We start from the raw sequence: 21,147 nt of genomic DNA, 5'->3' as shown, positions 1-21,147 counted from the left end.
GAAAAAAATAGAATTTAATGGAATTTCCGTCGTCATTTAAGGCATTCCATATGCTGATTCACTAGAAGTTTTTTTCATTTGCAGTAATTACTTTCTAGTAGCTACTCTCTCTGCGCAAGGGCACTTGATCAAAGAAAAAGCAAAACAAAATAGGTCATCAATTTAAAATTGACAAAGTATTTAGATATTTACTCTACATATTGTTTTGGCTTACTGCACTCGACTGTTAACATATTCATCATGTTAACGAATGATTACTAGATGTGTAAACATTTTGTTGGGTTAAATTGTTCCAATGCCTATCAAGTATGAGCAACCGTGCCGCTGCGGCGCAATGGACTAGCGCGTTGGACTTCTAATTCAAAGGTTGTGGGTTCGACTCCCATCAGCGGTGATTCATCCAAGATTTTTACCCTTGCTATTGCACAGAGATGCTTAGCAAACAAACGTGTTCAATGCCTTAAATCCAAACCAAATTCATTTAATGGGAAGCCAAGAGTAACAACGCAGTACATAATAGAAATTATTGGAACAGCCGTAGTCATGTAAGGCATTCGATATGCTGATTCACTAAAAGATTTTTTTGTAGCAATTACTTTCTACTAACCATTCTCTCTGCACAAGAACACTTGATCAAAGAAAAAGCAAAGCCAAATAGGTCATCAATTAAATATTGACAAAGCATTTAGACTTTTACTCAACATATTGTTTTGGCTTACTGCACTCGGGTGTTAACATGTCCATCATGTTACCGAATGGTTACTAGATGTGTAACCATTTTCTTGGGTTAAATCGCTGGAATGCCTATCATATTTATATAGCCGTGCCGCTGTGGCGCAATGGACTAGCGCGTTGGACTTCTTAATCAAAGGTTGTGGGTTCGACTCCCATCAGCGGTGATTTTTGCTAGTTTCTTACCAATGCTATTTAACAAAGGTGCTGCGCAAACAAACCAAATTTAATGTGTTTAATCAAAACCAAGTTCATTTAATGGGACGCCAAGATTAATAACGCCGAACAAAGTAGAATTTAATAGAATTTCCGTAGTCATTTAAGGCATTCCATATGCTGATTCACTAAATGATTTTTTTGCAGCAATTACTTTCTACTAACCACTCTCTCTGCACAAGAACACCTGATCAAAGAAAAAGCAAAGCCAAATAGGTCATCAATTAAATATTGACAAAGCATTTAGACTTTTACTCAACATGTTGTTTTGGCTTACTGCACTCGACTGTTAACATATCCATCATGTTACCGAATGATCACTAGATGTGTAACCATTTTCTTGGGTTAAATCGCTGCAATGCCTATCATATTTATATAGCCGTGCCGCTGGGGCGCAATGGACTAGCGCGTTGGACTTCTAATTCAAAGGTTGTGGGATCGACTCCCATCAGCAGTGATTTTTGTTAGTTTCTTACCAATGCTATTTAACAAAGGTGCTGCGCAAACAAACCGAATTCAATGTGTTTAATCAAAACCAAGTTCATTTAATGGGACGCCAAGATTAATAACGCCGAACAAAATAGAATTTAATGGAATTTCCGTAGTCATTTAAGGCATTCCATATGCTGATTCACTAAAAGATTTTTTTGCAGCAATTACTTTCTACTAACCACTCTCTCTGCAAAAAAACACCTGATCAAAGAAAAAGCAAAGGCAAATAGGTCATCAATTAAATATTGACAAAGCATTTAGACTTTTACTCAACATGTTGTTTTGGCTTACTGCACTCGACTGTTAACATATCCATCATGTTACCGAATGGTTACTAGATGTGTAACCATTTTCTTGGGTTAAATCGCTGCAATGCCTATCATATTTATACAGCCGTGCCGCTGTGGCGCAATGGACTAGCGCGTTGGACTTCTAATTCAAAGGTTGTGGGTTCGACTCCCATCAGCGGTGATTTTTGCTAGTTTCTTACCAATGCTATTTAACAAAGGTGCTGCGCAAACAAACCGAATTCATTGTGTTTAATCAAAACCAAGTTCAATTAATGGGACGCCAAGATTAATAACGCCGAAAAAAATAGAATTTAATGGAATTTCTGTAGTCATTTAAGGCATTCCATATGCTGATTCACTAAAAGATTTTTTTGCAGCAATTACATTTTACTAACCACTCTCTCTGCACAAGAACACTTGATCAAAGAAAAAGCAAAGCCAAATAGGTCATCAATCTATTATTGACAAAGCATTTAGATTTTTACTCTACATATTGTTTTGGCTTGCTGCACTCGACTGTTAGCATATCCATCCTGTTAACGAATGATTACTAGATGTGCAAACATTTTGTTGGGTTAAATTGCTCCAATGCCTATCAAATATCAGTAACTGTGCCGCTGTGGCGCAATGGACTAGCGCGTTGGACTTCTAATTCAAAGGTTGTGGGTTCGACTCCCATCAGCGTTGATTTTTGCTAGTTTCTTACCAATGCTATTTAACAAAGGTGCTGCGCAAACAAACCGAATTCATTGTGTTTAATCAAAACACAGGTTCATTTAATGGGACGCCAAGATTAATAACGCCGAACAAAGTAGAATTTAATAGAATTTCCGTAGTCATTTAAGGCATTCCATATGCTGATTCACTAAAATATTTTTTTGCAGCAATTACTTTCTACTAACCACTCTCTCTGCAAAAAAACACCTGATCAAAGAAAAAGCAAAGGCAAATAGGTCATCAATTAACCCTATTCGTACCGGGGCTTTTTTGACGTTCAAATCCCAGGGGCGCGCTGATTGAGCGCACCCCCAAGAAAATCTTTCGCATAAAAGCGGTGAACCTGATTTTTTTACAGTAACATTATGTATCTATATTGTACCAAAAAACACCTACTTTGGATGTTTTCAAGCTAAATTACATTCTCACTGCCCCAATCAACATGAGCGGCTGAAAAAAAAGGGCGAAAAATAAGGATTTTTCAAAAAAATGTCCCTAAAGAAGGTTTTTTGACATGAATTAGTTTTTTTACACCAAAACCCTGCTATTAGTATAAAACATGACAAAAATAAACAAAAAGAAGTAAAATAATGTCAGTAAGGTTCATATCATCAGCTGAAACCAGAACGTTCATTTCTTTGAACACGACATACATTTTTGTATCATATGGGCCTGACACGTTGTATTGCCACATGATTGACAAAGTGATTTGACACACGGAATAGATTTTTTCTTTTGGGAATAATTTTCTCCTGCATTCTCAGCCTGACAAACAGTACACCGTTTCCTTGTTTCTGCAAATGCAGGACCAATAGCTGCACGCGGTTCCGGATTACATTGCGCATTACCCAAGACAAGATTTATTTTTTGTTTTGTGATGGACAACATACCATTTTGACTTCTTTTTTGTATGGTTGGTTTCACCAATTCCATGACTAATTGAAAGGCGTATTCAAAAGACTTTTGTTGTAGCGGATCAATACCTTTATTCAGTGAATATATCGTCGAAGAATTTACTCGAGCGGTATCCAACATGTAAGAAAACATAACAAACGTCCACTTTCTTGACTTTGTCTTCGTCGTGTGAAACCCCATCCTCTGATCCACAATATCAGTACCCCCCTTTGTAAAGTCATATAGTTTATATAACCCCAATTTGTGGCAATTATCATCCTTGGTTGTACCTAGGATTGGTTCTAGTGTTGACAACATGAGTACATTTTTCTTTCCGTTTGAAGTTTTCACTACATATGAAGATAAGGACAGCGGCCCATCTTTTTGCCAATACACTTCACTGGACAGTGGCTCTCTTTGTTTGAAATCTTTCATTTCAATTGGAATTCCTTTCCTGTTGATCTGCATTGTACCAACACAAGTGATATCCCTTTCATACAACCAAAGCGCAAGCGGGATTGATGTATATAATCTGTCGAAAGATATATTACGTCCGGCCAGCGAGACAACATTTGATAGTTGTTTTATCATGTATTTTACTATTTCCTCAGTGCCTGGTACATAATAAATTCCTGGATCTCCCTGTGGTTTGCCGCTATATGGAGCTGCAAGGAATGTATACGGATATCGTGCTGCATTTATGGCTTTCAGTAATAAACCGTATTTGGCGGGTTTGTTGGGATTGTACTGTTTGAAACTTATCTGTGTCCTCATTGGATACAGGGTTTCATCAAGTGATAGATAGTCGCCCGGTACAAGGCATGACATGCATTCATAATTGAAAGATTCAAAAACTTCACGCATTGCCGCAAAACGGTCATGTTTCCATCTTTCATCTCTTGTTGTCTCGTCGTCAAAACAAAGGTTTGTACGTATAAAAAAAAACCTATTTCTCGACATAGTGGCGCTGAATATTGGCGGACCATATTGGTTTGAGAATAATCTATGAGCAGATATACAGTTTAGTTTGTATAGTCCTCGATATAGGTACAATCCAATAAATGCATAAATTTCTTCAACAGAGGTTTCTTTCATGTACGAATACCTACTATTTTGCGTCAAGAAATTATCGGGTAGTTTGGACAGAGTGCGTCTAATCTTTCTGTTGGTGCACAACAAAATGTTATTCACAATTTCAGGAGTGAAGTAGAGCTCAAAAGCAGAACGGGGTGATGCAGTTTCACAAGCTTTTGGTTGTGGGCCTTGTCGTCCAGTAATAACATTTGCACGATTATTTCGACCAACATTTCCAGCTTGTGGCTGATTCTGGAAAGTACGAATTATGTCATTTTTCTTCTTATTATCTATTTTGAAAATGCTTTGGATAGACTTTGATTCTGGTGGTATTGGAAAAACGTTATAATTTTCTAAATTTGTAGCGGCAGCAATACTGTTTACTAAGCGATATTTCGTAAGTCGACGTCTCCTCAAATGGTTTGCTCCGGCTTCCTCTTCACTTTCGGACGCATCATTGTCAGCATCACCTACACGGTCATCGTTATCATGTTGATGATCCTCTTCTTCAACTATTTCTTTATCTATGAGACAAACAAAAATACTAAAAATAAATTATCACACATTTTGAAACATATTTTGCTTCTCGCAACCAATGCGCCATATATATACGCGAAGTTAGACAGAGAGATTATATATATGTATATATAATATAGCTATATATATTACCAATTTCACCGCACAATTCTTCCAAATCATCTTCATCATCAAGTTCTTCATCCATAGCTTCGTCTACGTTATCTTCTTCAATAAATCTCAATATATTTTGAATGGCTTCCTCAGATGAAATTCTAGCCTTTTTCGGTCCCATTTTGTAATTTTTTTATTAGACTAATAATATATAAAGGGGTAATTTATGTCACAAACGCAATAATTATATTTTTTATTATATATAAGCCCTCTTTGCTATACCATCTATCCTATTTATCTAATTAACATCAATAAGACTGAAAATATAACACAATTCGAAATATTTCATTTTTCGCTTTTGCGCCTTTTTTGACATTGGCCCCATAATGGCCGCAAAACATAAATTTTTCAGAAAAAAAATTTGCCGGTCTTAACCGCCCTAAAAAAATATTAAAAGTCTGCGAAGCTCATGCGGGTCGCTTAATTTTTCATGAAAAGCCGCATAAAAATGTGAAAGGGTGCGCTCATTCAGCGCACTCCCGGTACAAATAGGGTTAAATATTGACAAAGCATTTAGATATTTACTCTACATATTGTTTTGGCTTACCACACTCGACTGTTAACATATCCATCATGTTACCGAATGGTTACTAGATGTGTAACCATTTTCTTGGGATAAATCGCTGCAATGCCTATCATATTTATACAGCCGTGCCGCTGTGGCGCAATGGACTAGCGCGCTGGACTTCTAATTCAAAGGTTGTGGGTTCGACTCCCATCAGCGGTGATTTATGCTAGATTTTTACCCTTGATATTGCACAGAGATGCTTAGCAAACAAACGTGTTCAATGTGTTAAATCCAAACCAAATTCATACAATGGGAAGCCAAGAGTAATAACGCAGAACATAATAGAAATTATTGGAACATCCGTAGTCATGTAAGGCATTTGATATGCTGATTCACTAAAAGATTTTTTTGCAGCAAATACTTTGTACTAACCACTCTCTCTGCACAAGAACACTTGATCAAAGAAAAAGCAAAACAAAATGTGTCATCAATTTAATATTGACAAAGCCTTTAGATATTTACTCTACATATTGTTTTGGCTTACCACACTCGACTGTTAACATATCCATCATGTTACCGAATGGTTACTAGATGTGTAACCATTTTCTTGGGATAAATCGCTGCAATGCCTATCATATTTATACAGCCGTGCCGCTGTGGCGCAATGGACTAGCGCGCTGGACTTCTAATTCAAAGGTTGTGGGTTCGACTCCCATCAGCGGTGATTTATCCAAGATTTTTACCCTTGCTATTGCACAGAGATGCTTAGCAAACAAACGTGTTCAATGCCTTAAATCCAAACCAAATTCATTTAATGGGAAGCCAAGAGTAATAACGCAGTATATAATAGAAATTATTGGAACATCCGTAGTCATGTAAGGCATTCGATATGCTGATTCACTAAAAGATTTTTTTTTGCAATTAATTTCTACTAACCACTCTCTCTGCACGAGAACACTTGATCAAAGAAAAAGCAAAGCCAAATAGGTCATCAATTAAATATTGACAAAGCATTTAGACTTTTACTCAACATATTGTTTTGGCTTACTGCACTCGGGTGTTAACATATCCATCATGTTACCGAATGGTTCCTAGATGTGTAACCATTTTCTTGGGTTAAATCACTGCAATGCCTATCATATTTATATAGCCGTGGCGCTGTGGCGCAATGGACTAGCGCGTTGGACTTCTAATTCAAAGGTTGTGGGTTCGACTCCCATCAGCGGTGATTTTTGCTAGTTTCTTACCAATGCTATTTAACAAAGGTGCTGCGCAAACAAACCGACTTTAATGTGTTTAATCAAAACCAAGTTCATTTAATGGAACGCCAAGATTAATAACGCCGAACAAAATAGAATTTAATGGAATTTCCGTAGTCATTTAAAGCATTCCATATGCTGATTCACTAAATGATTTTTTTGCAGCAATTACTTTCTACTAACCACTCTCTCTGCACAAGAACACTTGATCAAAGAAAAAGCAAAGCCAAATAGGTCATCAATCTATTATTGACAAAGCATTCAGATTTTTACTCTACATATTGTTTTGGCTTGCTGCACTCGACTTTTAACATATCCATCCTGTTAACGAATGATTACTAGATGTGCAAACATTTTGTTGGGTTAAATTGCTCCAATGCCTATCAATTATCAGTAACCGTGCCGCTGTGGCGCAATGGACTAGCGCGTTGGACTTCTAATTCAAAGGTTGTGGGTTCGACTCCCATCAGCGGTTATTTATGCTAGATTTTTACCCTTGCTATTGCACAGAGATGCTTAGCAAACAAACGTGTTCAATGCGTTAAATCCAAACCAAATTCATACAATGGGAAGCCAAGATTAATAACGCCGAGTAATATAGAATTTAATGGAATTTCCGTAGTCATTTAAGGCATTCCATATGCTGATTCACTAAAATATTTTTTTGCAGCAATTACTTTCTACTAACCACTCTCTCTGCACAAGAACACTTGATCAAAGGAAAAGCAAAGCCAAATAGGTCATCAATCTATTATTGACAAAGCATTTAGATTTTTACTCTAAATATTGTTTTGGCTTGCTGCACTCGACTGTCAACATATCCATCCTGTTAACGAATGATTACTAGATGTGCAAACATTTTGTTGGGTTAAATTGCTCCAATGACTATCAAATATCAGTAACCGTGCCGCTGTGGTGCAATGGACTAGCGCGTTGGACTTCTAATTCAAAGGTTGTGGGTTCGACTCCCATCAGCGGTGATTTTTGCTAGTTTCTTACCAATGCTATTTAACAAAGGTGCTGCGCAAACAAACCGAATTCAATGTGTTTAATCAAAACCAAGTTCATTTAATGGGACGCCAAGATTAATAACGCCGAGCAAAATAGAATTTAATGGAATTTCCGTAGTCATTTAAGGCATTCCATATGCTGATTCACTAAAAGATTTTTTTGCAGCAATTACTTTCTACTAACCACTCTCTCTGCACAAGAACACTTGATCAAAGAAAAAGCAAAACAAAATAGGTCATCAATTTAAAATTGACAAAGTATTTAGATATTTACTCTACATATTGTTTTGGCTTGCTGCACTCGACTGTTAGCATATCCATCCTGTTAACGAATGATTACTAGATGTGCAAACATTTTGTTGGGTTAAATTGCTCCAATGCCTATCAAATATCAGTAACCGTGCCGCTGTGGCGCAATGGACTAGCGCGTTGGACTTCTAATTCAAAGGTTGTGGGTTCGACTCCCATCAGCGGTGATTTATGCTAGATTTTTACCCTTGATATTGCACAGAGATGCTTAGCAAACAAACGTGTTCAATGTGTTAAATCCAAACCAAATTCATACAATGGGAAGCCAAGATTAATAACGCCGAGCAAAATAGAATTTAATGGAATATCCGTAGTCATTTAAGGCATTCCATATGCTGATTCACTAAAAGATTTTTTGCAGCAATTACTTTCTACTAACCACTCTCTCTGCACAAGAACACTTGATCAAAGAAAAAGCAAAACAAAATAGGTCATCAATTTAAAATTGACAAAGTATTTAGATATTTACTCTACATATTGTTTTGGCTTGCTGCACTCGACTGTTAGCATATCCATCCTGTTAACGAATGATTACTAGATGTGCAAACATTTTCTTGGGTTAAATTGCTCCAATGCCTATCAAATATCAGTAACCGTGCCGCTGTGGCGCAATGGACTAGCGCGTTGGACTTCTAATTCAAAGGTTGTGGGTTCGACTCCCATCAGCGGTGATTTATGCTAGATTTTTACCCTTGATATTGCACAGAGATGCTTAGCAAACAAACGTGTTCAATGTGTTAAATCCAAACCAAATTCATACAATGGGAAGCCAAGAGTAATAACGCAGAACATAATAGAAATTATTGGAACATCCGTAGTCATGTAAGGCATTTGATATGCTGATTTACTAAAAGATATTTTTGCAGCAATTACTTTGTACTAACCACTCTCTCTGCACAAGAACACTTGATCAAAGAAAAAGCAAAACAAAATGTGTCATCAATTTAATATTGACAAAGTCTTTAGATATTTACTCTACATATTGTTTTGGCTTGCTGCACTCGACTGTTAGCATATCCATCCTGTTAACGAATGATTACTAGATGTGCAAACATTTTGTTGGGTTAAATTGCTCCAATGCCTATCAAATATCAGTAACCGTGCCGCTGTGGCGCAATGGACTAGCGCGTTGGACTTCTAATTCAAAGGTTGTGGGTTCGACTCCCATCAGCGGTGATTTTTGCTACTTTCTTACCAATGCTATTTAACAAAGGTGCTGCGGAAACAAACCAAATTCATTGTGTTTAATCAAAACCAAGTTCATTTAATGGGACGCCAAGATTAATAACGCCGAACAAAGTAGAATTTAATAGAATTTCCGTAGTCATTTAAGGCATTCCATATGCTGATTCACTAAAAGATTTTTTTGCAGCAATTACTTTCTACTAACCACTCTCTCTGCAAAAGAACACCTCATCAAAGAAAAAGCAAAGCCAAATAGGTCATCAATTAAATATTGACAAAGCATTTAGACTTTTACTCAACATGTTGTTTTGGCTTACTGCACTCGACTGTTAACATATCCATCATGTTACCGAATGATCACTAGATGTGTAACCATTTTCTTGGGTTAAATCCCTGCAATGCCTATCATATTTATATAGCCGTGCCGCTGTGGCGCAATGGACTAGTGCGTTGGACTTCTAATTCAAAGGTTGTGGGTTCGACTCCAATCAGCGGTGATTTTTGCTAGTTTCTTACCAATGCTATTTAACAAAGGTGCTGCGCAAACAAACAGAATTCAATGTGTTTAATCAAAACCAAGTTCATTTAATGGGACGCCAAGATTAATAACGCCGAAAAAAATAGAATTTAATGGAATTTACGTAGTCATTTAAGGCATTCCATATGCTGATTCACTAAAAGATTTTTTTGCAGCAATTACTTTGTACTAACCACTCTCTCTGCACAAGAACACTTGATCAAAGAAAAAGCAAAACAAAATGTGTCATCAATTTAATATTGACAAAGTATTTAGATATTTACTCTACATATTGTTTTGGCTTACCGCACTCGACTGTTAACATATTCATCATGTTAACGAATGATTACTAGATGTGCAAACATTTTCTTGGGTTAAATTGCTCCAATGCCTATCAAATATCAATAACCGTGCCGCTGTGGCGCAATGGACTAGCGCGTTGGACTTCTAATTCAAAGGTTGTGGGTTCGACTCCCATCAGCGGTGATTTTTGCTAATTTCTTACCAATGCTATTGAACAAAGGTGCTGCGCAAACAAACCGTATTCAATGTGTTTATTCAAAACCAAGTCCATTTACTGGGACGCCAAGATTAATAACGCAGAACAAAATAGAATTTAATGGAATTTCCGTAGTCATTTAAGGCATTCCATATGCTGATTCACTAAAAGATTTTTTTGCAGCAATTACTTTCTACTAACCACTCTCTCTGCACAAGAACACTTGATCAAAGGAAAAGCAAAGCCAAATAGGTCATCAATCTATTATTGACAAAGCATTTAGATTTTTACTCTACATGTTGTTTTGGCTTGCTGCACTCGACTGTCAACATATCCATCCTGTTAACGAATGATTACTAGATGTGCAAACATTTTGTTGGGTTAAATTGCTCCAATGCCTATCAAATATCAGTAACCGTGCCGCTGTGGTGCAATGGACTAGCGCGTAGGACTTCTAATTCAAAGGTTGTGCGTTCGACTCCCATCAGCGGTGATTTTTGCTAGTTTCTTACCAATGCTATTTAACAAAGGTGCTGCGCAAACAAACCGAATTCAATGTGTTTAATCAAAACCAAGTTCATTTAATGGGACGCCAAGATTAATAACGCCGAACAAAATAGAATTTAATGGAATTTCCGTAGTCATTTAAAGCATTCCATATGCTGATTCAGTAAATGATTTTTTTGCAGCAATTACTTTCTACTAACCACTCTCTCTGCACAAGAACACTTGATCAAAGAAAAAGCAAAGCCAAATAGGTCATCAATCTATTATTGACAAAGCATTTAGATTTTTACTCTACATATTGTTTTGGCTTGCTGCACTCTACTTTTAACATATCCATCCTGTTAACGAATGATTACTAGATGTGCAAACATTTTGTTGGGTTAAATTGCTCCAATGCCTATCAAATATCAATAACCGTGCCGCTGTGGCGCAATGGACTAGCGCGTTGGACTTCTAATTCAAAGGTTGTGGGTTCGACTCCCATCAGCGGTGATTTTTGCTAATTTCTTACCAATGCTATTGAACAAAGGTGCTGCGCAAACAAACCGTATTCAATGTGTTTATTCAAAACCAAGTCCATTTACTGGGACGCCAAGATTAATAACGCAGAACAAAGTAGAATTTAATGGAATCTCCGTAGTCATTTAAGGCATTCCATATGCTGATTCACTAGAATTTTTTTTCATTTGCAGTAATTACTTTCTAGTAGCTACTCTCTCTGCGCAAGGGCACTTGATCAAAGAAAAAGCAAAACAAAATAGGTCATCAATTTAATATTGACAAAGTATTTAGATATTTACTCTACATATTGTTTTGGCTTACTGCACTCGACTGTTAACATAATCATCATGTTAACGAATGATTACTGGATGTGTAAACATTTTGTTGGGTTAAATTGTTCCAATGCCTATCAAATATCAGTAACCGTGCCGCTGTGGCGCAATGGACTAGTGCGTTGGACTTCTAATTCAAAGGTTGTGGGTTCGACTCCCATCAGCGGTGATTTATCCAAGATTTTTACCCTTGCTATTGCACAGAGATGCTTAGCAAACAAACGTGTTCAATGTGTTAAATCCAAACCAAATTCATTTAATGGGAAGCCAAGAGTTATAACGCAGTACATAACAGAAATTATTGGAACATCCGTAGTCATGTAAGACATTCGATATGCTGATTCACTAAAAGATTTTTTTGCAGCAATTACTTTCTAATAACCACTCTCTCTGCACAAGAACACTTGATCAAAGAAAAAGCAAAACAAAATGTGTCATCAATTTAATATTGACAAAGTATTTAGATATTTACTCTACATATTGTTTTGGCTTACTGCACTCGACTGTTAACATATTCATCATGTTAACGAGTGATTACTAGATGTGCAAACATTTTCTTGGGTTAAATTGCTCCTATGCCTATCAAATCTCAATAACCGTGCCGCTGTGGCGCAATGGACTAGCGTGTTGGATTCTAATTCAAAGGTTGTGGGTTCGACTCCTATCAGCGGTGATTTTTGCTAGTTTCTTACCAATGCTATTTAACAAAGGTGGTGCGCAAACAAACCGTATTCAATGTGTTTAATCAAAACCAAATTCATTTAATGGGACGCCAAGATTAATAACGCAGAACAAAGTAGATTTTAATGGAATTTCCGTAGTCATTTAAGGCATTCCATATGCTGATTCACTAGAAGTTTTTTTTATTTGCAGTAATTACTTTCCAGTAGCTACTCTCTCTGCGCAAGGACACTTGTTCAAAGAAAAAGCAAAGCCAAATAGGTCATCAATCTATTGTTGACAAAGCATTTAGATTTTTACTCTACATATTGTTTTGGCTTGCTGCACTCGACTGTTAACATATCCATCCTGTTAACGAATGATTACTAGATGTGCAAACATTTTCTTGGTTTAAATTGCTCCAATGACTATCAAATATCACAAACCGCGCCGCTGTGGCGCAATGGACTAGCGCGTTGGACTTCTCATTTAAAGGTTGTGGGTTCGACTCCCATCAGCGGTGATTTTTGCTAGTTTCTTACCAATGCTATTTAACAAAGGTGTTGCGCAAACAAACCGTATTCAATGTGTTTAATCAAAACCAAGTCCATTTAATGGGACGCCAAGATTAATAACGCAGAACAAAGTAGAATTTAATGGAATTTCCGTAGTCATTTAAGGCATTCCATATGCTGATTCACTAGAAGTTTTTTTCATTTGCAGTAATTACTTTCTAGTAGCTACTCTCTCTGCGCAAGGCACTTGATCAAAGAAAAAGCAAAACACAATAGGTCATCAATTTAATATTGACAAAGTATTTAGATACTTACTCTACATATTGTTTTGGCTTACTGCACTCGACTGTTAACATATTCATCATGTTAACGAATGATTACTAGATGTGCAAACATTTTCTTGGGTTAAATTGCTCCAATGCCTATCAAATATCAATAACAGTGCCGCTGTGGCCCAATGGACTAGCGCGTTGGACTTCTAATTCAAAGGTTGTGGGTTCGACTCCCATCTGCGGTGATTTTTGCTAGTTTCTTACCAATGCTATTTAACAAAGGTGCTGCGCAAACAAACCGTACTCAATGTGTTTAATCAAAACCAAGTCCATTTAATGGGACGCCAAGATTAATAACGCAGAACAAAGTAGAATTTAATGGAATTTCCGTAGTCATTTAAGGCATTCCATATGCTGATTCACTAGAAGTTTTTTTTATTTGCAGTAATTACTTTCTAGTAGCTACTCTCTCTGCGCAAGGCACTTGATCAAAGAAGAAGCAAAACAAAATAGGTCATCAATTTAATATTGACAAAGTATTTAGATATTTACTCTACATATTGTTTTGGCTTACTGCACTCGACTGTTAACATATCCATCATGTTACCGAATGATTACTAGATGTGTAACCATTTTCTTGGGTTAAATCGCTGCAATGCCTATCATATTTATATAGCCGTGCCGCTGTGGGGAAATGGACTAGCGCGTTGGACTTCTAATTCCAAGGTTGTGGGTTCGACTCCCATCAGCGGTGATTTTTGCTAGTTTCTTACCAATGCTATTTAACAAAGGTGCTGCGAAAACAAACCGAATTCAATGCGTTTAATCAAAACCAAGTTCATTTAATGGGACGCCAAGATTAATAACGCCAAACAAAGTAGAATTTAATGGAATTTCCGTAGTCATTTAAGGCATTTCATATGCTGATTCACTAAAAGATTTTTTTGCAGCAATTACTTTCTACTAACCACTCTCTCTGCACAAGAACAATTGATCAAAGAAAAAGCAAAGCCAAATAAGTCATCAATTAAATATTGAAAAAGCATTTAGACTTTTACTCAACATGTTTTTTTGGCTTACTGCACTCGACTGTTAACATATCCATCATGTTACCGAATGATTACTAGATGTGTAACCATTTTCTTGGGTTAAATCGCTGCAATGCCTATCATATTTATATAGCCGTGCCGCTATGGGGCAATGGACTAGCGCGTTGGACTTCTAATTCCAAGGTTGTGGGTTCGACTCCCATCAGCGGTGATTTTTGCTAGTTTCTTACCAATGCTATTTAACAAAGGTGCTGCGCAAACAAACCGAATTCAATGTGTTTAATCAAAACCAAGTCCATTTAATGGGACGCCAAGATTAATAACGCAGAACAAAGTAGAATTTAATGGAATTTCCGTAGTCATTTAAGGCATTCCATATGCTGATTCACTAGAAGTTTTTTTTATTTGCAGTAATTACTTTCTAGTAGCTACTCTCTCTGCGCAAGGCACTTGATCAAAGAAGAAGCAAAACAAAATAGGTCATCAATTTAATATTGACAAAGTATTTAGATATTTACTCTACATATTGTTTTGGCTTACTGCACTCGACTGTTAACATATCCATCATGTTACCGAATGATTACTAGATGTGTAACCATTTTCTTGGGTTAAATCGCTGCAATGCCTATCATATTTATATAGCCGTGCCGCTGTGGGGAAATGGACTAGCGCGTTGGACTTCTAATTCCAAGGTTGTGGGTTCGACTCCCATCAGCGGTGATTTTTGCTAGTTTCTTACCAATGCTATTTAACAAAGGTGCTGCGAAAACAAACCGAATTCAATGCGTTTAATCAAAACCAAGTTCATTTAATGGGACGCCAAGATTAATAACGCCAAACAAAGTAGAATTTAATGGAATTTCCGTAGTCATTTAAGGCATTTCATATGCTGATTCACTAAAAGATTTTTTTGCAGCAATTACTTTCTACTAACCACTCTCTCTGCACAAGAACACTTGATCAAAGAAAAAGCAAAGCCAAATAAGTCATCAATTAAATATTGAAAAAGCATTTAGACTTTTACTCAACATGTTTTTTTGGCTTACTGCACTCGAATGTTAACATATCCATCATGTTACCGAATGATTACTAGATGTGTAACCATTTTCTTGGGTTAAATCGCTGCAATGCCTATCATATTTATATAGCCGTGCCGCTATGGGGCAATGGACTAGCGCGTTGGACTTCTAATTCCAAGGTTGTGGGTTCGACTCCCATCAGCGGTGATTTTTGTTAGTTTCTTACCAATGCTATTTAACAAAGGTGCTGCGCAAACAAACCGAATTCAATGTGTTTAATCAAAACCAAGTTCATTTAATGCGACGCCAAGATTAATAACGCCGAACAAAAGAGAATTTAATGGAATTTCCGTAGTCATTTAAGGCATTCCATATGCTGATTCACTAAAAGATTTTTTTGCAGTAATTACTTTCTACTAACCACTCTCTCTGCACAAGGGCACTTCATCAAAGAAGAAGCAAAACAAAATAGGTCATCAATTTAATATTGACAAAGTATTTAGATATTTACTCTACATATTGTTTTGGCTTACTGCACTCGACTGTTAACATAGTCATCATGTTAACGAATGATTACTAGATGTGTAACCATTTTCTTTTGTTTTAATCGCTGCAATGCCTATCATATTTATATAGCCGTGCTACTGTGGTGCAATGGACTAGCGCGTTGGACTTCTAATTCAAAGGTTGTGGGTTCGACTCCCATCAGCGGTGATTTTTGCTAGTTTCTTACCAATGCTATTTAACAAAGGTGCTGCGCAAACAAACCGAATTCAATGCGTTTAATCAAAACCAAGTTCATTTAATGGGACGCCAAGATTAATAACGCCGAACAAAGTAGAATTTAATGGAATTTCCGTAGTCATTTAAGGCATTTCATATGCTGATTCACTAAAAGATTTTTTTGCAGCAATTACTTTCTACTAACCACTCTCTCTGCACAAGAACACTTGATCAAAGAAAAAGCAAAGCCAAATAGGTCATCAATCTATTATTGACAAAGCATTTAGATTTTTACTCTACATATTGTTTTGGCTTGCTGCACTCGACTGTTAACATATCCATCCTGTTAACGAATGAGTACTAGATGTGCAAACATTTTGTTGGGTTAAATTGCTCCAATGCCTATCAAATATCAGTAACCGTGCCGCTGTGGCGCAATGGACTAGCGCGTTGGACTTCTAATTCAAAGATTGTGGGTTCGACTCCCATCAGCGGTGATTTTTGCTAGTTTCTTACCAACGCTATTTAACAAAGGTGCTGCGCAAAAAAACTGTATTCAATGTGTTTAATCAAAACCAAATTCATTTAATGGGAAGCCAAGATTAATAACGCAGAACAAAGTAGATTTTAATGGAATTTCCGTAGTCATTTAAGGCATTCCATATGCTGATTCACTAAAAGTTTTTTTTATTTGCAGTAATTACTTTCTAGTAGCTACTCTCTCTGCGCAAGGGCACTTGATCAAAGAAAAAGCAAAACAAAATAGGTCATCAATTTAATATTGACAAAGTATTTAGATATTTACTCTACATATTGTTTTGGTTTACTGCACTCGACTGTTAACAAATTCATCATGTTAACGAATGATTACTAGATGTGAATTGCTCTAATGCCTATCAAATATCAATAACCGTGCCGCTGTGGCGCAAAGGACTAGCGCGCTGGACTTTTAATTCAAAGGTTGTTGGTCCGACTCCCATCAGCGGTGATTTTTGCTAGTTTCTTACCAATGCCATTTAACAAAGGTGCTGCGCAAACAAACCGTATTCAATGTGTTTAATCAAAACCAAATTCATTTAATGAGACGCCAAAATTAACAAAGCAGAACAAAGTAGAAATTAATGGAATTTCCGTAGTCACACAAGGCATTCCATATGCTGATTCACTAGAAGTTTTTTTTATTTGCAGTAATAACTTTCTAGTAGCTACTCTCTCTGCGCAAGGCACTTGATCAAAGAAAAAGCAAAACAAAATAGGTCATCAATTTAATACTGACAAAGTATTTAGACTTTTACTCAACATGTTGTTTTGGCTTACTGCACTCGACTGTTAACATATCCATCAGGTTACCGAATGATTACTAGATGTGTAACCATTTTCTTGGGTTAAATCGCTGCAATGCCTATCATATTTATATAGCCGTGCCGCTGTGGCGCAATGGACTAGCGCGTTGGACTTCTAATTCCAAGGTTGTGGGTTCGACTCCCATCAGCGGTGATTTTTGCTACTTTCTTACCAATGCTATTTAACAAAGGTGCTGTGCAAACAAACCGAATTCAATGTGTTTAATCAAAACCAAGTTCATTTAATGGGACGCCAAGATTAATAACGCCGAACAAAAGAGAATTTAATGGAATTTCCGTAGTCATTTAAGGCATTCCACATGCTGATTCACTAAAAGATTTTTTTACAGCAATTACTTTCTACTAGCCACTCTCTCTGCACTAGAACACTTGATCAAAGAAAAAGCAAAGCCAAATAGGTCATCAATTAAATATTGACAAAGCATTTAGACTTTTACTCAACATATTGTTTTGGCTTACTGCACTCGACTGTTAACATATCCATCATGTTACCGAATGGTTACTAGATGTGTAACCATTTTCTTGGGTTAAATCGCTGCAATGCCTATCATATTTATATAGCCGTGCCGCTGTGGTGCAATGGACTAGCGCGTTGGACTTTAATTCAAAGGTTGTGGGTTCGACTCCCATCAGCGGTGATTTTTGCTAGTTTCTTACCAATGCTATTTAACAAAGGTTCTGCGCAAACAAACCGAATTCAATGTGTTTAATCAAAACCAAGTTCATTTAATGGGACGCCAAGATTAATAACGCCGAACAAAGTAGAATTTAATGGAATTTCCGTAGTCATTTAAGGCATTCCATATGCTGATTCATTAGAAGTTTTTTTCATTTGCAGTAATTACTTTCTAGTAGCTACTCTCTCTACGCAAGGCACTTGATCAAAGAAAAAGCAAAACAAAATAGGTCATCAATTTAATATTGACAAAGTATTTAGATATTTACTCTACATATTGTTTTGGCTTACTGCACTCGACTGTTAACATATTCATCATGTTAACGAATGATTACTAGATGTGTAACCATTTTCTTTTGTTTTAATCGCTGCAATGCCTATCATATTTATATAGCCGTGCCACTGTGGCGCAATGGACTAGCGCGTTGGACTTCTAATTCAAAGGTTGTGGGTTCGACTCCCATCAGCGGTGATTTTTGCTAGTTTCTTACCAATGCTATTTAACAAAGGTGCTGCGCAAACAAACCGAATTCAATGCGTTTAATCGAAAATAAGTTCATTTAATGGGACGCCAAGATTAATAACGCCGAACAAAGTAGAATTTAATGGAATTTCCGTAGTCATTTAAGGCATTTTATATGCTGATTCACTAAAAGATTTTTTTGCAGCAATTACTTTCTACTAACCACTCTCTCTGCACAAGAACACTTGATCAAAGAAAAAGCAAAGCCAAATAGGTCATCAATTAAATATTGAAAAAGCATTTAGACTTTTACTCAACATGTTGTTTTGGCTTACTGAACTCGACTGTTAACATATCCATCATGTTACCGAATGATTACTAGATGTGTAACCATTTTCTTGGGTTAAATCGCTGCAATGCCTATCATATTTATATAGCCGTGCCGCAGTGGGGCAATGGACTAGCGCGTTGGACTTCTAATTCCAAGGTTGTGGGTTCGACTCCCATCAGCGGTGATTTTTGCTACTTTCTTACCAATGCTATTTAACAAAGGTGCTGCGCAAAAAAACCGAATTCAATGTGTTTAATCAAAACCAAGTTCATTTAATGGGACGCCAAGATTAATAACGCCGAATAAAAGAGAATTTAATGGAATTTCCGTAGTCATTTAAGGCATTCCATATGCTGATTCACTAAAAGATTTTTTTGCAGTAATTACTTTCTACTAACCACTCTCTCTGCACAAGAACACTTGATCAAAGAAAAAGCAAAGCCGAATAGGTCATCAATCTATTATTGACAAAGCATTTAGATTTTTACTCTACATATTGTTTTGGCTTGCTGCACTCGACTGTTAACATATCCATCCTGTTAACGAATGATTACTAGATGTGCAAACATTTTGTTGGGTTAAATTGCTCCAATGCCTATCAAATGTCAGTAACCGTGCCGCTGTGGCGCAATGGACTAGCGCGTTGGACTTCTAATTCAAAGGTTGTGGGTTCGACTCCCATCAGCGGTGATTTATGCTAGATTTTTACCCTTGCTATTGCACAGAGATGCTTAGCAAACAAACGTGTTCAATGCGTTAAATCCAAACCAATTTCATTTAATGGGAAGCCAAGAGCAATAACGCAGAACATAATAGAAATTAATGGAACATCCGTAGTCATGTAAGGCAATCGATATGCTGATTCACTGAAAGATGTTTTTGCAGCAATTACTTTCTACTAGCCACTCTCTCTGCACAAGAACACTTGATCAAAGAAAAAGCAAAGCCAAATAGGTCATCAATTAAATATTGACAAAGCATTTAGACTTTTACTCAACATATTGATTTGGCTTACTGCACTCGACTGTTAACATATCCATCATGTTACCGAATGGTTACTAGATGTGTAACCATTTTCTTGGGTTAAATCGCTGCAATGCCTATCATATTTATATAGCCGTGCCGCTGTGGTGCAATGGACTAGCGCGTTGGACTTTAATTCAAAGGTTGTGGGTTCGACTCCCATCAGCGGTGATTTTTGCTAGTTTCTTACCAATGCTATTTAACAAAGGTGCTGCGCAAACAAACCGAATTCAATGTGTTTAATCAAAACCAAGTTCATTTAATGGGACGCCAAGATTAATAACGCCGAACAAAGTAGAATTTAATGGAATTTCCGTAGTCATTTAAGGCATTCCATATGCTGATTCATTAGAAGTTTTTTTCATTTGCAGTAATTACTTTCTAGTAGCTACTCTCTCTGCGCAAGGCACTTGATCAAAGAAAAAGCAAAACAAAATAGGTCATCAATTTAATATTGACAAAGTATTTAGATATTTACTCTACATATTGTTTTGGCTTACTGCACTCGACTGTTAACATATTCATCATGTTAACGAATGATTACTAGATGTGCAAACATTTTCTTAGGTTAAATTCCTCCAATGCCTATCAAATATCAATAACCGTGCCGCTGTGGCGCAATGGACTAGCGCGTTGGACTTCTAATTCAAAGGTTGTGGGTTGGACTCCCATCTGCGGTGATTTTTGCTAGTTTCTTACCAATGCTATTTAACAAAGGTGTTGCGCAAACAAACCGTATTTAATGTGTTTAATCAAAACCAAATTCATTTAATGGGACGCCAAGATTAATAACGCAGAACAAAGTAGATTTTAATGGAATTTCCGTAGTCATTTAAGGCATTTCATATTCTGATTCGCTAGAAGTTTTTTTTATTTGCAGTAATTACTTTCTAGTAGCTACTCTCTCTGCGCAAGGGCACTTCATCAAAGAAGAAGCAAAACAAAATAGGTCATCAATTTAATATTGACAAAGTATTTAGATATTTACTCTACATAGTGTTTTGGCTTACTGCACTCGACTGTTAACATATTCATCATGTTAACGAATGATTACTAGATGTGTAACCATTTTCTTTTGTTTTAATCGCTGCAATGCCTATTATATTTATATATCCGTGCCACTGTGGCGCAATGGACTAGCGCGTTGGACTTCTAATTCAAAGGTTGTGGGTTCGACTCCCATCAGCGGTGATTTTTGCTAGTTTCTTACCAATGCTATTTAACAAAGGTGCTGCGCAAACAAACCGAATTCAATGCGTTTAATCAAAACCAAGTTCATTTAATGGGACGCCAAGATTAATAACGCCGAACAAAGTAGAA

General features: G+C 36.8%; 1 protein-coding gene and 23 non-coding genes across 24 annotated transcripts in view; 23 read left to right on the top strand and 1 right to left on the bottom strand.

Moving 5' to 3' along the window:
* The window catches only part of LOC130625230 (piggyBac transposable element-derived protein 1-like), a 104,455-nt gene extending 99,229 nt beyond the window's left edge, over positions 1-5,226 (bottom strand). The window contains exons 1-3 of the mRNA XM_057440288.1: positions 5,085-5,226; positions 3,101-4,939; positions 2,869-2,897 (exon numbers count right to left, since the gene is read on the bottom strand). Of these exons, the coding sequence (XP_057296271.1) occupies positions 2,869-2,897; positions 3,101-4,939; positions 5,085-5,226 (2,010 nt within the window). The remainder of the gene's footprint in view (positions 1-2,868; positions 2,898-3,100; positions 4,940-5,084) is intronic.
* On the top strand, positions 321-394 carry Trnar-ucu (transfer RNA arginine (anticodon UCU)). The gene has a single exon. It is a non-coding gene; the product is annotated as a tRNA-Arg (tRNA).
* On the top strand, positions 1,838-1,911 carry Trnar-ucu (transfer RNA arginine (anticodon UCU)). The gene has a single exon. It is a non-coding gene; the product is annotated as a tRNA-Arg (tRNA).
* On the top strand, positions 2,344-2,417 carry Trnar-ucu (transfer RNA arginine (anticodon UCU)). Its single transcript has one exon. It is a non-coding gene; the product is annotated as a tRNA-Arg (tRNA).
* Positions 5,227-5,758: 532 nt separating the features above from the next.
* Trnar-ucu (transfer RNA arginine (anticodon UCU)) lies at positions 5,759-5,832 on the top strand. Its single transcript has one exon. It is a non-coding gene; the product is annotated as a tRNA-Arg (tRNA).
* A 431-nt stretch (positions 5,833-6,263) lies between these two features.
* Trnar-ucu (transfer RNA arginine (anticodon UCU)) lies at positions 6,264-6,337 on the top strand. Its single transcript has one exon. It is a non-coding gene; the product is annotated as a tRNA-Arg (tRNA).
* A 430-nt stretch (positions 6,338-6,767) lies between these two features.
* On the top strand, positions 6,768-6,841 carry Trnar-ucu (transfer RNA arginine (anticodon UCU)). Its single transcript has one exon. It is a non-coding gene; the product is annotated as a tRNA-Arg (tRNA).
* A 432-nt stretch (positions 6,842-7,273) lies between these two features.
* Trnar-ucu (transfer RNA arginine (anticodon UCU)) lies at positions 7,274-7,347 on the top strand. Its single transcript has one exon. It is a non-coding gene; the product is annotated as a tRNA-Arg (tRNA).
* A 431-nt stretch (positions 7,348-7,778) lies between these two features.
* Trnar-ucu (transfer RNA arginine (anticodon UCU)) lies at positions 7,779-7,852 on the top strand. The gene has a single exon. It is a non-coding gene; the product is annotated as a tRNA-Arg (tRNA).
* A 432-nt stretch (positions 7,853-8,284) lies between these two features.
* Positions 8,285-8,358, top strand: Trnar-ucu (transfer RNA arginine (anticodon UCU)). The gene has a single exon. It is a non-coding gene; the product is annotated as a tRNA-Arg (tRNA).
* A 430-nt stretch (positions 8,359-8,788) lies between these two features.
* Positions 8,789-8,862, top strand: Trnar-ucu (transfer RNA arginine (anticodon UCU)). Its single transcript has one exon. It is a non-coding gene; the product is annotated as a tRNA-Arg (tRNA).
* A 431-nt stretch (positions 8,863-9,293) lies between these two features.
* Trnar-ucu (transfer RNA arginine (anticodon UCU)) lies at positions 9,294-9,367 on the top strand. The gene has a single exon. It is a non-coding gene; the product is annotated as a tRNA-Arg (tRNA).
* A 938-nt stretch (positions 9,368-10,305) lies between these two features.
* Positions 10,306-10,379, top strand: Trnar-ucu (transfer RNA arginine (anticodon UCU)). The gene has a single exon. It is a non-coding gene; the product is annotated as a tRNA-Arg (tRNA).
* Positions 10,380-11,317: 938 nt separating this feature from the next.
* On the top strand, positions 11,318-11,391 carry Trnar-ucu (transfer RNA arginine (anticodon UCU)). The gene has a single exon. It is a non-coding gene; the product is annotated as a tRNA-Arg (tRNA).
* Positions 11,392-11,827: 436 nt separating this feature from the next.
* Trnar-ucu (transfer RNA arginine (anticodon UCU)) lies at positions 11,828-11,901 on the top strand. Its single transcript has one exon. It is a non-coding gene; the product is annotated as a tRNA-Arg (tRNA).
* A 940-nt stretch (positions 11,902-12,841) lies between these two features.
* Positions 12,842-12,915, top strand: Trnar-ucu (transfer RNA arginine (anticodon UCU)). Its single transcript has one exon. It is a non-coding gene; the product is annotated as a tRNA-Arg (tRNA).
* A 435-nt stretch (positions 12,916-13,350) lies between these two features.
* Positions 13,351-13,424, top strand: Trnar-ucu (transfer RNA arginine (anticodon UCU)). Its single transcript has one exon. It is a non-coding gene; the product is annotated as a tRNA-Arg (tRNA).
* A 2,463-nt stretch (positions 13,425-15,887) lies between these two features.
* Trnar-ucu (transfer RNA arginine (anticodon UCU)) lies at positions 15,888-15,961 on the top strand. The gene has a single exon. It is a non-coding gene; the product is annotated as a tRNA-Arg (tRNA).
* A 432-nt stretch (positions 15,962-16,393) lies between these two features.
* Positions 16,394-16,467, top strand: Trnar-ucu (transfer RNA arginine (anticodon UCU)). The gene has a single exon. It is a non-coding gene; the product is annotated as a tRNA-Arg (tRNA).
* A 926-nt stretch (positions 16,468-17,393) lies between these two features.
* On the top strand, positions 17,394-17,467 carry Trnar-ucu (transfer RNA arginine (anticodon UCU)). The gene has a single exon. It is a non-coding gene; the product is annotated as a tRNA-Arg (tRNA).
* Positions 17,468-18,408: 941 nt separating this feature from the next.
* On the top strand, positions 18,409-18,482 carry Trnar-ucu (transfer RNA arginine (anticodon UCU)). Its single transcript has one exon. It is a non-coding gene; the product is annotated as a tRNA-Arg (tRNA).
* A 938-nt stretch (positions 18,483-19,420) lies between these two features.
* On the top strand, positions 19,421-19,494 carry Trnar-ucu (transfer RNA arginine (anticodon UCU)). The gene has a single exon. It is a non-coding gene; the product is annotated as a tRNA-Arg (tRNA).
* Positions 19,495-20,433: 939 nt separating this feature from the next.
* Positions 20,434-20,507, top strand: Trnar-ucu (transfer RNA arginine (anticodon UCU)). The gene has a single exon. It is a non-coding gene; the product is annotated as a tRNA-Arg (tRNA).
* A 437-nt stretch (positions 20,508-20,944) lies between these two features.
* On the top strand, positions 20,945-21,018 carry Trnar-ucu (transfer RNA arginine (anticodon UCU)). Its single transcript has one exon. It is a non-coding gene; the product is annotated as a tRNA-Arg (tRNA).
* Positions 21,019-21,147: the final 129 nt, after the last annotated feature.

Source organism: Hydractinia symbiolongicarpus, chromosome 14, assembly GCF_029227915.1.
Source record: "Hydractinia symbiolongicarpus strain clone_291-10 chromosome 14, HSymV2.1, whole genome shotgun sequence".
Lineage (NCBI taxonomy): Eukaryota > Metazoa > Cnidaria > Hydrozoa > Anthoathecata > Hydractiniidae > Hydractinia > Hydractinia symbiolongicarpus.
The sequence above is the reverse complement of the archived record's forward strand: the minus strand, read 5'-3'. Positions and strand labels throughout refer to the sequence as shown.